This window comes from Tachyglossus aculeatus, chromosome 9 (genome assembly GCF_015852505.1).
Source record: "Tachyglossus aculeatus isolate mTacAcu1 chromosome 9, mTacAcu1.pri, whole genome shotgun sequence".
Lineage (NCBI taxonomy): Eukaryota > Metazoa > Chordata > Mammalia > Monotremata > Tachyglossidae > Tachyglossus > Tachyglossus aculeatus.
In genome coordinates this window covers 3,058,818-3,073,813 of record NC_052074.1, presented here as the reverse complement: position 1 = coordinate 3,073,813, position 14,996 = coordinate 3,058,818, and the positions used below count along the sequence as shown (strand labels likewise).

At 47.4% G+C, this 14,996-nt stretch overlaps 1 protein-coding gene across 21 annotated transcripts in view; it reads left to right on the top strand.

The window, feature by feature from the left end:
• Positions 1-14,996, top strand: part of NRXN1 (neurexin 1) — a 683,270-nt gene that overhangs the window by 508,564 nt on the left and 159,710 nt on the right. For all 21 annotated transcript variants that reach the window (XM_038751823.1, XM_038751829.1, XM_038751832.1 and 18 more), the window contains one exon: positions 4,468-4,649. In XM_038751823.1, coding sequence (XP_038607751.1) covers positions 4,468-4,649 — 182 coding nt within the window. The remainder of the gene's footprint in view (positions 1-4,467; positions 4,650-14,996) is intronic.

The following is a 14,996-nucleotide window of genomic DNA, read 5'->3' as shown; positions in this document are numbered from 1 at the left end:
CCGACTCCGCCACTTATCAACTGTGTGACTTTGAGCAAGTCACTTAGCTTCTCTGGGCCTCGGCTACCTCTTCTGTAAAATGGGGATTGAGGCTGCGCGCCCTACATGGGACAACCTGATAACCTTGTATTTATCCCAGCGCTTAGAACAGGGTTTGGCACATAGTAGGCGCTTAACAAATACCATCATTATTCATTATATGGCTAGTCCATCTATATTTACATCTATCTCTATATGTGTCCATTGAGCTATAGCTAGAGGTATTTGTCCACCGATCTCTCCTTGAGAAAGGCCTTGAGGGGGAATCCCTACTGTGAGCTGAAGAAATTGGAAAATGGTATTCTTTCATTCATTCAATTGTATTTATTGTGTGCTTACTGTGTGCAAAACACTGTATTCTTTCATTCATTCAATTGTATTTATTGTGTGCATACTGTATGCAAAGCACTGTACTAAGCGCTTGGGAAAGTACAATAGAACGGACACATTCCCTGCTCACAACAGGCTTACGGTCAAGATGGGAAGGCAGATATTAATAGAAATAAATAAATTAGGGATATGGTCATAAGTGCTGTAGGCTGACAGAGGGGTGGAATAGCCTCCTCCCCTCACCCCCTACTTCCTTGTGCTCCCCAAAACCTTCCCTCAATTCCCATAATATTCTTTATGTATTCTGGTTAATAATAATAATGCTAAAAATAATAATGGAGTAAGCGCTGGGGTAGATAGAGGATAATCAGGTTGGATACAGTCCCTGTCCCACATGAAGTCTTCATCCCTGTTTTAGAGATGAAGGAACTGTGGCCCAGAGAAGTGAAGTGACTTGCCCAAGGTCACATAACAGGCAAGTGGCGGAGCCAGGAGTAGAAGCAGCGGGGCTCAGTGGAAAGAGCACAGGCTTTGGAGTCAGAGGTCATGGGTTCAAATCCCAGCTCCGCCAACTGTCAGCTGTGTGACTTTGGTTAAGTCACTTAACTTCTCTGTGCCTCAGTGACCTCATCTCTAAAATGGGGATTAAGACTGTGAGCACCCCCGTGGGACAACCTGATCACCTTGTAACCTCCCCAGCACTTAGAACAGTGCTTTGCACATAGTAAGTGCTTAATAAATGCCATCATTATTATTATTATTATTATTATTATTAGAACCCTGCTCCTTCCGACTCCCATGCCCGTGCTCTTTCAACTAGACCACGCGGTTTCTCAAGAGTTCTGTTGACCATCTCTATATGTTGCCAACTCATACTTCCCAAGCGCTTAGTACAGTGCTCTGCACACAGTAAGCGCTCAATAAATACGATCGAATGAATGAATGAGTTCTAGGTTCTAGGTTAATAATAATAATAATGATTGTGGTGTTTGTTAAGCGCTCATTATGTGCCAAGCACTGTACTAAGCACTGGGGCTCATATGAGCAAATTGAGTTGGACAGAGTCACTGTCCCTCATGGAGCTCAGTCTTAATCCCCATGGTTAGTTGGATCATTGCACTGACCCAGCACTGATGACTTGGAACAAATTCTTCTGACTTTTTCCCTGAGTCCCATCTCGGCAAAGGGATGTGGCACCATTGTTTGGATAATAATAATAATGATGGCATTTATTAAGCGCTTACTATGTGCAAAGCACTGTTCTAAGCACTGGGGAGATTGCAAGGTGATCAGGTTGTCCCACGTGGGGCTCCCCATTTTGCAGATGAGGTCACTGAGGCACAGAGCAGTTAAGTGACTTGCTCAAAGTCACACAGCTGACAATTGGCGGGGTCTGGATTTGAACCCATGACCTCTGACTCCAAAGCCGGTGCTCTTTCCACTGAGCCATCCTGCAAGAGGGCATCGATATTTAACTCAGGGCTCTTTATTTTTGTTTTCATTTAGCTTCCTTATCCTCGGATGTTTGTTGAAGTAATTCTCTCCCCCATTCTCTCTTTTCCTGTTGCTCTCCGGTTTTTGCCCCCCTTTGATGGCAATTGTCATGTCTTCACTTAGTCAAGCAGAACATATTTAATTCTCTTAATCTTCCTCCCAAGGAAATCGCTCCAGCCTATTAACGATTCTCTAAATCCCTGGTATTTAACTTTCATCATTCCAGTAATGAGGGTCCCTTGCTTGTCTCCTCACTTGGGCTTTTTTTCTTTGCTTGCGAATCATACAGATTATTAAAGTATCGGCTCCATTTCCCACTTCCCGCCTTCCCCACCCCCGAACACTAACTACCCAAGATCCCTGGGTGATTCTGGGGAGAGGGTCTCTCAGTCTCCCCTTCTAGACTGTCAGCCTGTTGTGGGCAGGGAACATGTCTACCAACTCTGTTGTACTGTACACTTCTGAGCACTTAGTAATAATAATAATTATGGTATTTGTTAAGCGCTTACTATGTGCAAAGCACTGTTCTAAGCACTGGGGTAGATACAAGGTGATCAGGTTGTCCCATGTGGGGCTCACAGTCTTAATCCCCATTTTACAGATGAGGTAACTGAGGCACAGAGAAGTTAAGTGACTTGCCCAAAGTCACACAGCTCACAAGTGGTGGAGTCAGGATTAGAACCCATGACCTCTGACTCCCAAACCCAGGCTCTTTCCACTGAGCCACGCTGCTTCTCTGTACAGTACTCTGCTCTGTAGTGCTCTGCTCTTTACAGTGCTCTGCACGCAGTAGGTGCCAGTGTGGAGAAAGCCCGGGCTTGGAAGTCAGAAAGATGTGGGTTCTAATCCCAGCTTGGCCACTTATCTGATGTGTGACCTTGAGCAAGTCATTTCACTTCTGTATGCCTCAGTTCCTTCATCTGGGTAGATGGGGATGAAGACTGTGAGCCCCATGCGGGACAGGGACTGTGTCCAAACCGATTTGCTTGTCTCTACCCCAGCACTTAGAACAGTGCCTGGCACGTAAGAAGCATTTAACAAATACCACAATTATCATTATTAATAGTAGTAGTAATAGTAAAAGCTTTTGAATCTCAGAGGTCCAAATTATATGGATAATTTTCCAGTGAGTCCTGGTTCCCAAGTTAATCCAGTCTCCCCAATGTCATGGAAGAGATGGGGCTGCCACCTCTTTTCTGTGGGACCAGTTTGGGGGTGAGGGCAGTGGGCAGAGTGGAAGATGCCATTTTGGCCACCAAATCACGTTCCTGTTGTTCTTTACCTGCCGCTCTCGGGGTTTCTGCCTTCCGTTTCTTTTTTCTGGTATCCGTGAAGCGCTCACTATTCTAAGCGCTATTCCTCCTCACCATCGGCTTTAAAGCCCTCAATCACCTTGCCCCCTCTTACCTCACCTCGCTGCTCTCCTACTTACAACCGAGCTGGCACACTTCCATCTTCTAATGCCAACCTTCTCATTGTACGTCAGATGCGTGAACCTCTCACCCGTGCCTGCCTCTGGCCGGGAACACCCTCCCTCCTCATATCTGACAGATGATCCCTCTCCCCCTCTTCAAGGCCTTGTCAAAGTTCTTCCAAGAGGTCTTCCCCAGCTCTGCCCTCTTTCCTTTCCTCCTACTTCCTTCTGTGTCGCCATTATAATAATAATAATGATGATGATGGTATTTATTAAGCGCTTACTATTTGCCAAGCACTGTTCTAAGCACTGGGGTAGATACAAGGTAATCAGGTTGTCCCACGTGGGGCTCACAGTCTTCATCCCCATTTTACAGATGAGGTAACTGAGGCCCAGAGAAGTGACTTGCCCAAATTTGCTTCTTTTGTTCACCCCTCCCTCAGTCCCACAGCATTATCCATGATTTATTTCCGTTAATCTCTCCCCTCCCTATACTGTAAGCTCATTCATTCATTCAATCGTATTTATTGACCACTTACTGTGTGCAGAGCACCTTACTAAGTGCTTGGGAAGTACAGGTTGGCAACATATAGAGATGGTCCCTACCCAACAGTGGGCTCACAGTCTAGAAGGGGGAGACAGAGAACAAAACAAAACATATTAACAAAATAAAACAAATAGAATATGTACACGTGAAATTAGATAGAGTAATAAATACAAACATATATACAGGTGCTGTGGGGAAGGGAAGGAGGTAAGGCAGAGGGGATGTGGGCAGGGAACATGTCTACCCACTCTGTTGTTTTGTCCTCTTCCCAATGGTTAATACAGTTCTCTCCACCCAGTAAGCACTCTATAAATACCATGGATTGATTGATCGATCGATATCAGCAAATCCCACAAGTTGTGACCAAGCAACGTCTTGAGCAGCGGCCTCCGTAGGGAAAACTGGGGTGACAGGAAAGATTAGGTAGACCCCCTCTAGACTGTAAGCTCACTGTGGACCAGGAACATGTCTACCTCCTCTGTGGTATTGGACTCTCCCAAGCGTTTAGTACAGTGCTCTGCACGCAGTAGGGGCTCAATAAGTCCGAGTGATTAAGGAAGGGCCTCCATCCCATCTGCCCTCCTCCAGAGATGCCAGGGACCAGAAGCACCCGGGCTGACGGGTCTCGGCTTTTGTTTTCCAGCGGGAACGACGTACATCTTCAGCAAAGGCGGCGGACAGATCACATACAAGTGGCCGCCCAATGACCGGCCAAGCACCCGGGCTGACCGTCTGGCCATCGGCTTCAGCACCGTCCAGAAGGAAGCGGTCTTGGTCCGAGTGGACAGCTCTTCGGGGCTCGGAGATTACTTGGAGCTGCATATCGTAAGTACCCTTCCCGTTTCCCGGCCCTCCGGCTGCTGGTTATCTCTGTCCTTGGGTGGGGGGCGCTGACCACTGGTTTTGCCGTGAGGGCACGTGCTGACCGCCGGTTTGCTCTTTCAGTGGGGTTGTCTGGTGGACTTTGTTATTCTCTAACCATGAGGGCATCGGGTAGATGCTGATTTTCTCCATCCGTGGGGGTGTCTGCTGACCGCTGGTTTTCTTTGTCTGTGGGGGCTGACCGCTGGTTTTTCTGTCCATGGGCATGCTCGCTGACCACTGGCATTCCTGACTGTAGGGATGCCAGCTGGCCTTTGTTTTTCTCTACCTATGGGGGCATCTTGAAGCTAGTTTTCTCTGTCCACGGGAGTGTCCGCCAACCGCCGATTTTCTCCGTCCGGGAGGTTGTTGCTGGCATTTGTTTTTCTCTACCTATGGGGACTTCCGTTGGACATTGGTTTTCTCCGTCCATGTGGTTTTCTGCTGGCCACTAGTCCTCTTTCCCCATGGGGTGTCCAGCAGACCCTGGTTTATCACTGTCCATGGGGGCATCTGCAGTTTTCTCTGTCTGTGGGGGCGTCCGCTGACCACTGGTTTCCTTCATCCGTGGGGGTAACGAAGCCTCTGTCCCCTGTATTACTGCAGTGAGCCTGAGCAGCTCAGTGCATTGGGTATTTGCTGAGGGCCCTCAGGAGGAGGAGGAGGAAGAGGCCGGGATATAGCTCAGTGCACAACATGATTTAGAGCAAGAGACATCTGCCCCTCCTATTTATGGAGTGCTTACCATGTGCAAAGCCCTATTCTGAGCACCTGGGAGTGTGAAGAGAGTAACGTGACCAGCCCAGACACTCTCCCTTTTGGTGGGAAGCAAGGAGAGGGGGCTTTGCTGGGGGAAGCAGGCAAGAAGTGGGCTGGGACCTAGAGGTTCCCTGGGCCCCCTTTATGTCTCCCAGTGACAAGCAGAAGGAGCAAGGAGCCACTTCTGGCAGGACTCGCCATGTAGGAGGACCGGGAGGGTTGCAAGACTTGGGCCTAGAATTGCCATTCCCGTGCTTCCGTAAATATTCCCCACACAGACCAACTTCTCCAGAAGAACCCGGGCTCACCATGTTCCTGGGCCCCTCCCTGGAAAACCGTCCACCATCCCCACCGAAAGCATCCCGGTTTTGCTGGACACGCGCAGGAAGATTCTGTTGAGATAACCTCAGGGCGCGCTTGACGCCATCTCGTCATTCGGACGCACGTCCACTTTCTAAATCTGTTTGCTTGATTCAGAGCTTGAAAAGAAATTGCTTATCGAGCCATCACAAATTGCACTCTGTCCCCCACCGCCCACCCCCGCTTCCCCCCTCAAAACATGGTGCAACAATCGCTCTCAAATCAACAGGGCCTGTGTTTCCATGTGGCTTGTGACAGGTTGCTCGTTTGCTGACCACGGCGTGTGTGTCTGCAGGGATGGGGGTATGTATGGTGGGAGAGTGTGCCCCTTTTTTATGGTATTTGAGCCCATTGTGGGCAGGGTTTGTCTCTGTTGATTAATTGGACTTCCCAAGCGCTTAGTACAGTGCTCTGCACACAGTTACTGCTCAGAAATATGATTGAATGAATAAATGAATGAAAGCACTTATTATGTCCCAGCCACTGGACTAAGTACTGAGGTATATATAAGATAATTGGATTGGATACAGTCCCTGTCCCACATGAGGCTCCCAGGCTTAGTCCCCATTTTGCAGATGAGGGAACTGAGGCCCAAAGAAGTCAAGTGACTTGCCCAGAGTCACACAACAGACAAGTGACTGGAGTCAGTATTAGAACCCAGGTCCCCCAACTCCCAGGCCCGGGCTCTTTCCACTAGACCACACCGCTTCTCTTTGTGCGATTCCTTCTCTGTCAGGGGGAAGGAGCATCTAAGAAACCAGGCTCCAAACACCCATCCGATTTCCCAAGGTGCCTCTCTGATCACCTGTTCTGGCAGGAGACTGGAAGCCTGGTGTATTTATAATAAACATTCCACCTCCCAAAATAACCACCATCAACACGGGTGACATTTCCAGGAATATTGTAATTATCTAGTCAGGGGACACACCACTCTTTGAAATCCTACAAACTTCGGATTAAAATTCCACTCGCCTCTCGCCGGTGATTTTTTTTTTTCCCCAGGTGCACGTCTACATCTGCTGAGCAGATAAAGGTGCGTTGTCCCCCAGGGGATTTTCTGGGGTGTGAAGTTTCAAATCAGTGGTCCCATTTGTCCCCCCTTCCCCCTGGCAAAAGCTGCCTGGGATTTCAGTTCTTACCTGGGACGTGAACGAATAAGTGTTTCGACATCTCCATCCCGCCGAAGGGATAAGGTTCTGGACATCGATCAATCCACCTTTCAGTAATAATAATAATAATTGTGGTATTTGTTAAGCGCCTACTTTGTGCCAGGCACTGTACTAAGTGCTGGGGTGGATACTAGCAAATTAGGTTGGACACAATCCCTGTCCCACATAGGGCTCATAATCTCAATGCCCAGTCTCCAGATGTGGTAACTGAGGCACAGAGATATGAAGTGATTTGCCCAAGGTCACACAGCAGACAAGTGGCAGAGTCAGGATTAGAACCCACAACCTTCTGACACCCAGGCCCGGAGCCCACTACACCATACTGCTTATTCCAGCCATCAACCAATCTACCAGAGCACTTCCTGTGGGCAGTATCATCAATTGTATTCATTAATTGTGGTATTCGTTAAGCGCTTACTACGTGCCAAGCACTGTTCTAAGAGCTAGGGTGATCAGTCACTCATATTTATTGAGTGCTTACTGTGTGCAAAGCACTGTAATGTAAATACAAGATAATCAAGTTGGACACAGTCCGTGTCCCACATGAGGCTCACAGTTTTCATCTCCATTTTCTTTGAGGTGGGGTGTCCTCTTTTTTTATGGTATTTAATAATAATAATGATGGTATTTGTTAAGCGCTTACTCTGTGCCAGGCAGTGTTCTAAGCGCTGCGGTAGATACAAACAAATCAGGTTGGACACAGTCCCAGTACACAGGGCTCACAGTCTTCATCCCCATTTTACAGATGAGGTCACTGAAGCACAGAGAAGTGAAGTGACTTGCCCCAGGGCACAAAGCAGACAAGTGGCAGAGCTGGGACTAGAACCCAGGTCCTTCTGTCTCCTGGGCCCGGGCTCTATCCACTAGGCAACACTGCTCCTTCCTTGACATTTTCCCAGTTTGACAACATGACCAATAATAATATTGTGGTACCTGTTAAGCGCTTACTCTGTGCTACTGTACTACATACTAAGACCTGGAGGAGATAGAAGAACGTAATAATAATAATAATAATAATGGTATTTGTTAAGCGCTTACTATGTGCAAAGCACTGTTCTAAGCACTGGGGAGGATACAAGGTGATCAGGTTGTCCCACGTGGGGCTCACAGTCTTAATCCCCATTTTACAGGTGAGGTCACTGAGGCCCAGAGAAGTGAAGTGACTTGCCTGAAGTCACACAGCTGACAGTTGGCGGAGCCGGGATTTGAACCCATGACCTCCGACTCCCAAGCCTGGGCTCTTTCCAATAAGCCATGCTGCTTCTCTGTTACAGTCCCTGTCCCACATAGGACTCACAGTCTAAGTAGGAGGGAGAACAGAGGTGTCAGCTCATTATGGGCCGGGAACGTGTCTGCTCATTCAGTTGTATCCTCCCAAGTGCTTAGCACAGTGCTCTGCACATGGTAAGCGTGCAATAAATACCACCCAATTTGCTTATATCCACCCCAGCACTTAGGACCTAGCACCTAGTGAGCTCGTAACAAACACCACAGTTATCATTATTATTATTTTTGATGGATTGAATGGGAATTGAATCCCCATTTTACAGATGAGGAATCTAATAATAATAATAATAATGGCATTTATTAAGCGCTTACTATTTGCAAAGCACTGTTCTAAGTGCTGGGGAGGTTACAAGGAGGTCAGGTTGTCCCACGTGGGGCTCACAGTCTTAATCCCCATTTTCCAGATGAGGGACCTGAGGCACAGAGAAGTTAAGGGACTTGCCCGAAGTCACACAGCTGGCAGTTGGCAGAGCCGGAATTCAAACCCATGACCTGTGACTCCAGAGCCCGTGCTCTTTCCACTGAGCCATGCTGCTTCTCTAAGGCACAGAGACATGAAGCGACTTTCCCCAGATTACCCGGACCTAAATCCTCTCCACTGAAGGCCACCGCCCCCCACCCCCATGCCCAGCCCCGGCGATCTTCTGGGCTTAGTGAGAAGCAGTGTGGTCCAGTGGGTAGAGCCCGGGCCTGAGAGTCAGAAGAACCCAGGTTCTAATCCCAGCTCTTCCACTTATGTGCTGTGTGACCTTGGGTAAGTCACTTCACTTCTCTGGGCCTCAATTCCCTCATCTGTAAAATGGGGGTTTGGGGCCCCCCAAAATACCACCCAATTTTCTTATATCCACCCCAGCACTTAGGACCTAGCACCTAGTGAGCTCTTAACAAATACCACAGTTATCATTATTATTATTATTTCTGATGGATTGAACGGGAATTGAATCCCCATTTTACAGATGAGGAATATAATAATAATAATAATAATAATGGCATTTATTAAGCGCTTACTATGTGCAAAGCACTGTTCTAAGCACTGGGGAGGTTACAAGGAGATCAGGTTGTCCCACGTGGGGCTCACAGTCTTAATCCCCATTTTCCAGATGAGGGAACTGAGGCACAGAGAAGTCCCCAAAAATGGGGACTGTGATCCCTATGAGGGCCAGGGACTGTGTTCAATCCGATTGGCTTGTATCTACTTAGTACGGTGCCTGGCACATAGTGAGCGCTTAGCAAATGCCACAATTATTATTATCATTAGGGACCCAGGGACCCTCTCGGCTAATGGTGGGCGGGGGACATCGAGCAGAAGGAAGTGATCCGGCCCCAGAGCCGTCAGGACAGAAGTCACGGAGCGTTCCGTGGGGAAAAAGTGATCGATGGTCCACGGATATTTGATGATCCAGGAAGCCCTCCCCCACCCAGAGACACACGCTGATGTTTCTCCCTCGTTTCAGGCTTTAATCTTCATTATGCTGTCAATTCACCCCGCTCCGACTGCATAATAAAAGGCTTGTTCGGAGCTTGCAAATAGACAGGGCTGCACGCGTTCCAATATATATGAAAATAGATATCCATGATTATGTAGTTGTCATATGCCATTTGCCAGTGCACTAAAAATCATAAATGGATTACGTTCGGTATTGTTTCTTAACACAGAAATTGCACACCGAGTAATTCCCATTAGTAATCTGTCGACGTAAGGGTTTAATCATCTATTTCTTTAAATGTTTTCCTTTTCGATAAGCCATGAGAAGCTATTTTTCTAATATGTCGGCCTTCCTGCCCAATCGGTTAATCTGAAGATAGGATTTAGGACGCGGCACACGTATCGGGTTGTTTGGGCGGCTGGTGGGTGTGGTTGTGGTGTTTGGAGACTGTTATGTTGGTGGCTACGGTGGTTGGAGAGTTGTGTGATGTGAGTTGGGCGAGACTGTCGGTGTGTTCACCCGAGCCTGCCTAAAGCCATCTGTTTGTTAACCTCAAAGAAGAATTGAATCCGTGCTACGATAAATCCGATCCCAATTAATAGATGAGGATTTACGCCCAGGACATGGAGAAACCGTGAACCGAGGGAGGTGCTCTTCTTTAATGGTTTGGTCTCATGGCTTTTTTGGGGGGGTTATGTGGAACTTAAGCGCTTAGTACAGAGCTCTGCACACGTTAGGTGCTCAATAAATAGGATTGAGTGAATTCATAATAAATGCTGCTACTACCACCCAGGGTCGCTTTCCTGGGCCGGACGGTGAAAAGCTGTCATGGGAAGAAAAGCTGAACAGCTTTGAGGCTGGTTTTCTCTGAGGAAGCCAAGGCTACAGGGGCTTAGCAAATTCCATAAAGAAGGGGGGAAAATTGCAAAGTTAGCCATATGTCCATAATGCTGAGGCGAGATGAGTATCAAAATGCCCAAAGGAAATCTAGATTCTTCTTCCTAGATCTTTTGCTAGCAATAATCATAGAGCAATCAATCAATCAAATCCCAGTGGTCTTTGGAAGGCCAAATGACTCGACTTAGCATATTTTGGGCACACAATCAGGAGGACTAATTCTCTGGAGAAGACCCTAATGCTAGGAAAAGTCCAGGGAAAACATGGAAGATGGACAGAGACCATAACAGTGATAACAGAAGAACCATTAGAAAGGTTGCGGATTATGGCAGAGGACAGGACGTTCTGGAGAAGGTATATCCATGGAGTCGCTACGAATCGGAAACGATTTGATGGCACTTAATGATAACTAAATGCCAGGCATTATTCTAAGTGCTGGGGGAGATGCAAGTAATCAGGTTGGACACAGTCCATGTCCCACATGGGGCTCACCGATGTTATCGCCATGTCTTACAGATGAAGTAGCTGAAGCAGAGAATAATAATAATAATATGGTAAAGCACTTACTATGTGCCAAGCACTGTTATAAGCACCGGAATAGATGCAAGTTAATCGGATGGGACACTGTCCCTGTCCCACGTGGGGTTCACCCTCTTAATCCCCGTTTTACAGATAAAGTAACCGAGGCCCAGCGAAGAGAAACGACCTGCCCAAGGTCACACAGCACATAAGTGGCGGAGCCAGGACTAGAACTCAGGTCCTTCTGCCCCCCCAGACCCGGGCTTTATCTACTGGGTCACGCTGCTTCCTGCATTCTCCTAATGGAGTTGTATGTCAACATTAGCATATTAATCACCTGATGAGTTTGATTATTTTCACAAGGTCCCTTCAATTAGAACTCATTTATTGTTCGGGATCGCTGTTTCTTTGATGCAAATTTTCAAATTGTGCCCGTTCTTGCCATAATAGCTGTTTATGACTCAGAGAAAGTACAGCTAATTAATACCTGTGCAGACTGCCACAATTAAACATTAATCAGATTTGATTTTTCGAGTAATGCGACGTCAATCTTCTAATCTCCTGAGTTACAACTGGATGGAAACTAGGTTTCTCCAGAGTGGGGAAGCTAGGGTTCAATCTCCCGCTCCAACCTGAGCGTGTGCTGAATTTGAGATGGATTTCGAGAGCTCCTCTAGACTGTTAACTCACTGTGGGCAGGGAACATACCTACCAATGCAATCATATTATTTGTTCATTCATTCAGTTGTATTTATTGAGCACTTACTTTCATTCATTTCATTGAGAAGCAGCGTGGCTCAGTGGAAAGAGCCCGGGCTTTGGAGTCGGTGGTCATGAGTTCAAATCCTGGCTCTGCCAACTGGCAGCTGTGTGACTTTGGGCAAGTCACTTAACTTCTCTGTGCCTCAGTTACCTCATCTGTAAAATGGCGATTGACTGTGAGCCCCCCCATGGGACCACCTGATCACCTTGTATCCCCCCAGCACTAAGAACAGTGCTTTGCACATAGTAAGCACTTAATAAATGCTATCATTATTATAATTATTATTAGTATTCATTCAATCATATTTATTGAGCACTTCCAGTGCACAGAGCACTGTACTAAGCACTTGGAAAGTACAATTCAGCAACAGAGACGATCCCTGCCCATAACGGTCTTACGGTCTAGAAGGGGGAAGAATGAATGAGGGGTTTCAGGAAATGGGAATTAATCTGACAAGGATCATTGCTTATTTCTATTAATGTCTGTCTTCCCCCTCTAGACCCTAACCTCAGCTGTGGGCAGGGAACAGGTCTAGCAACTCCGTTATGTTGTTTTCTCCTGAGCACCGTAAATGCCCAGTAAATACCATTGATTGAGTGAATGATTGATTGGAGGAGATGAGCTTTTAGGTGAGAGCTCTGGATGGTCGGACTCAACTTGCAGTAGGAGACAGCGTTGATTGCAACGGCATCCAAAAAGACAGCTGTCCAGTGCCCTGATATCCTTCTTTTTCCACCCCTGAAGCTAATGAGGAATGGCCAGAATCATGCAGAGTGGGCACTGCAGAGGCTGTTTTTATTTATTGATGAAAATCTCAAGCGGGAGTTGTGCCTGGCATAGAGAAACAGCCCAGTCAGGGACCACTGCTGATGCTGGATAGGAAGGCATCTGTGAGAGGAGCAAGTGAAAAGACTTTTTTTTAAAAGGTATCTGTTAAGTGCTTAATAATAATTATAGGATTTGTTGAACACTTACTATGAGAAGCAGCGTGGCTCAGTGGAAAGAGCCCGGGCTTTGGGAGTCAGAGGTCATGGGTTCAGATCCCGGCTCCTCCAATTGTCAGCTGTGGGACTTTGGGCAAGTCACTTAGCTTTTTTGTGCCTCAGTTCCCTCATCTGTAAAATGAGGATGAAGACTGTGAGCCCCCCGTGGGACAACCTGATCACCTTGTAATCTCCCCAGCGCTTAGAACAGTGCTTTGCACATAGTAAGCGCGTAATAAATGCCATCGTTATTATTATTAAGTGCCAGGCACTGTACTAAGCGCTGGGGTGGATACAGGTAAATCGGGGTGGATACAGTCCCTGTCCCACATGGGGCACACAGTCTCAATCGCCTTTTTACAGATGAGGGAACTGAGGCCCAGAGAAGTAAAGTGAGTCACCCATGGTCACACAGCAGACAAGTAGTGGAGGTGGGATTAGAACCCATAACCTTCTGACTCCCAGGCCTGTGCTCTATCCACAATAATAATGATGATAATAATAATAATAATAATATTGATCTTTGTTAAGCACTTACTATGTGCCAGGCACTGTTCTAAGCACCAGGTGGGGGGGATACAAGGTAATCAAGGTTGTCCCAGGTGGGGCTCACAGTCTTCATCCCCATTTTACAGATGAGGGAACTGAGGCCCAGAGATGTTAAGTGACTTGCCCAAAGTCACACAACAGACAAGTGGTGGAGTCTGGATTAGGACTCAGGTCCTTCTAACTCCCGGGCCTGGTGCTCTAGCCAATAAGCCACACTGGGTGAATGAGGATTATTCTCCCCCTTTAGACTGTAAAGTCGTTGTGGGCAGGGAATGTGTCTGCGATAGTATTATATTGCACTCTCCCCATTGCTTGTTACAGTGCTCTGCACGTAGTAAGCGCTCAATAAATACAATCGACTGAGGTTGTTGCTGCTGATTTCTGTTCATCTTAAAAGGGAACCAAGGTAAAAAAACCCGTGGCGTCGCTGATGGGTCTGAACAGAAAAGTAAAATCTTTATTTGGACAAAACAAGTGTCCTGGATGAGAAGGGGAAGGTTTCAAGTAAAGGCTTTGAGGTGCACCCCTAAGACAGAGCTAAATGAAAAATTCACCTTTTTTTTTTTTTAATGGTATTTGTTCAGTGCTTACTATGTTTCAAACACTGTTCCAAGCACTGGAATAGATACAGGTTAATTAGGTTGGACACAGTCCCTGGCTTGTATTGGCTTTAGATTGTAAGCTCGTTGTGGGCAAGGAATGTATCTAAAAACTCTGTTATTGTCCTTTTGCAAGTGTGTAGTAAAATGCTCTGCACACAGTAAACACTCGGTAAATACCACTGATTGATCGGGATAACTGGTATTTAGTCCCCATTTTACGGTTGAGGTAACCGAGGCCCAGAGGAGTTAAGTAACTTACCCACAGTCACCCATTAGACAAGTGGCAGAGCCAGGATTAGAACCCAGGTCCTTCCGACTCCCCAGCCTGGGCTCTGGCCACTAAGCCACACTGCTTCTCCCTCACGGGTCCCTCCTTACAACATCCCGAAGCCGTCGGGATTCTTGCCTTTTAAGTTTGCGGATGAGGGCCGTGAAAGGGGAGGGTTTGGGCGGTTGGCAGGGCGGTGCACTGTGTCATTGTCCCACACCTGGTTGGCGCCCACCGTGATGGCATTTAGGGCATTGCCCATTGGGAAACGTGTTTTCCTCTCAGATGCCGGGCCCATCCCGGGCACCGTAGGCCATGGGATAGAGAGTGTCAGGAATGATGCTGCTTCGGAATTACAGGAGTGAGTTATCGGTCAAGGCGGAACCTGGCTCTGGAGAGAATTTAGGAGGCACAGATTTGGACTGGCAGAAGATAGGACTGTTGTCTTGGTGGACGCGGAAGGCGGCTGCCCTTCCCAATCAATCAGCGTGGTTTAGGGGAAGGAGCACGGACTTTGGAGTCATAGGTTGTGAGTTCAAATCCCAGCTCCACCACTTGTCAGCTGTGTGACTCTGGGCAAGTTACTTCACTTTGCTGTTCCTCGGTGACCTCATCTGTAAAATGGGGATTCAGACTGTGACCCCCCAGTGGGACAACCTGATCATCTTGTCACCTCCCCAGCGCTTAGAACTGTGCTCTGCACATAGTAAGCACTTAATAAATGCCAT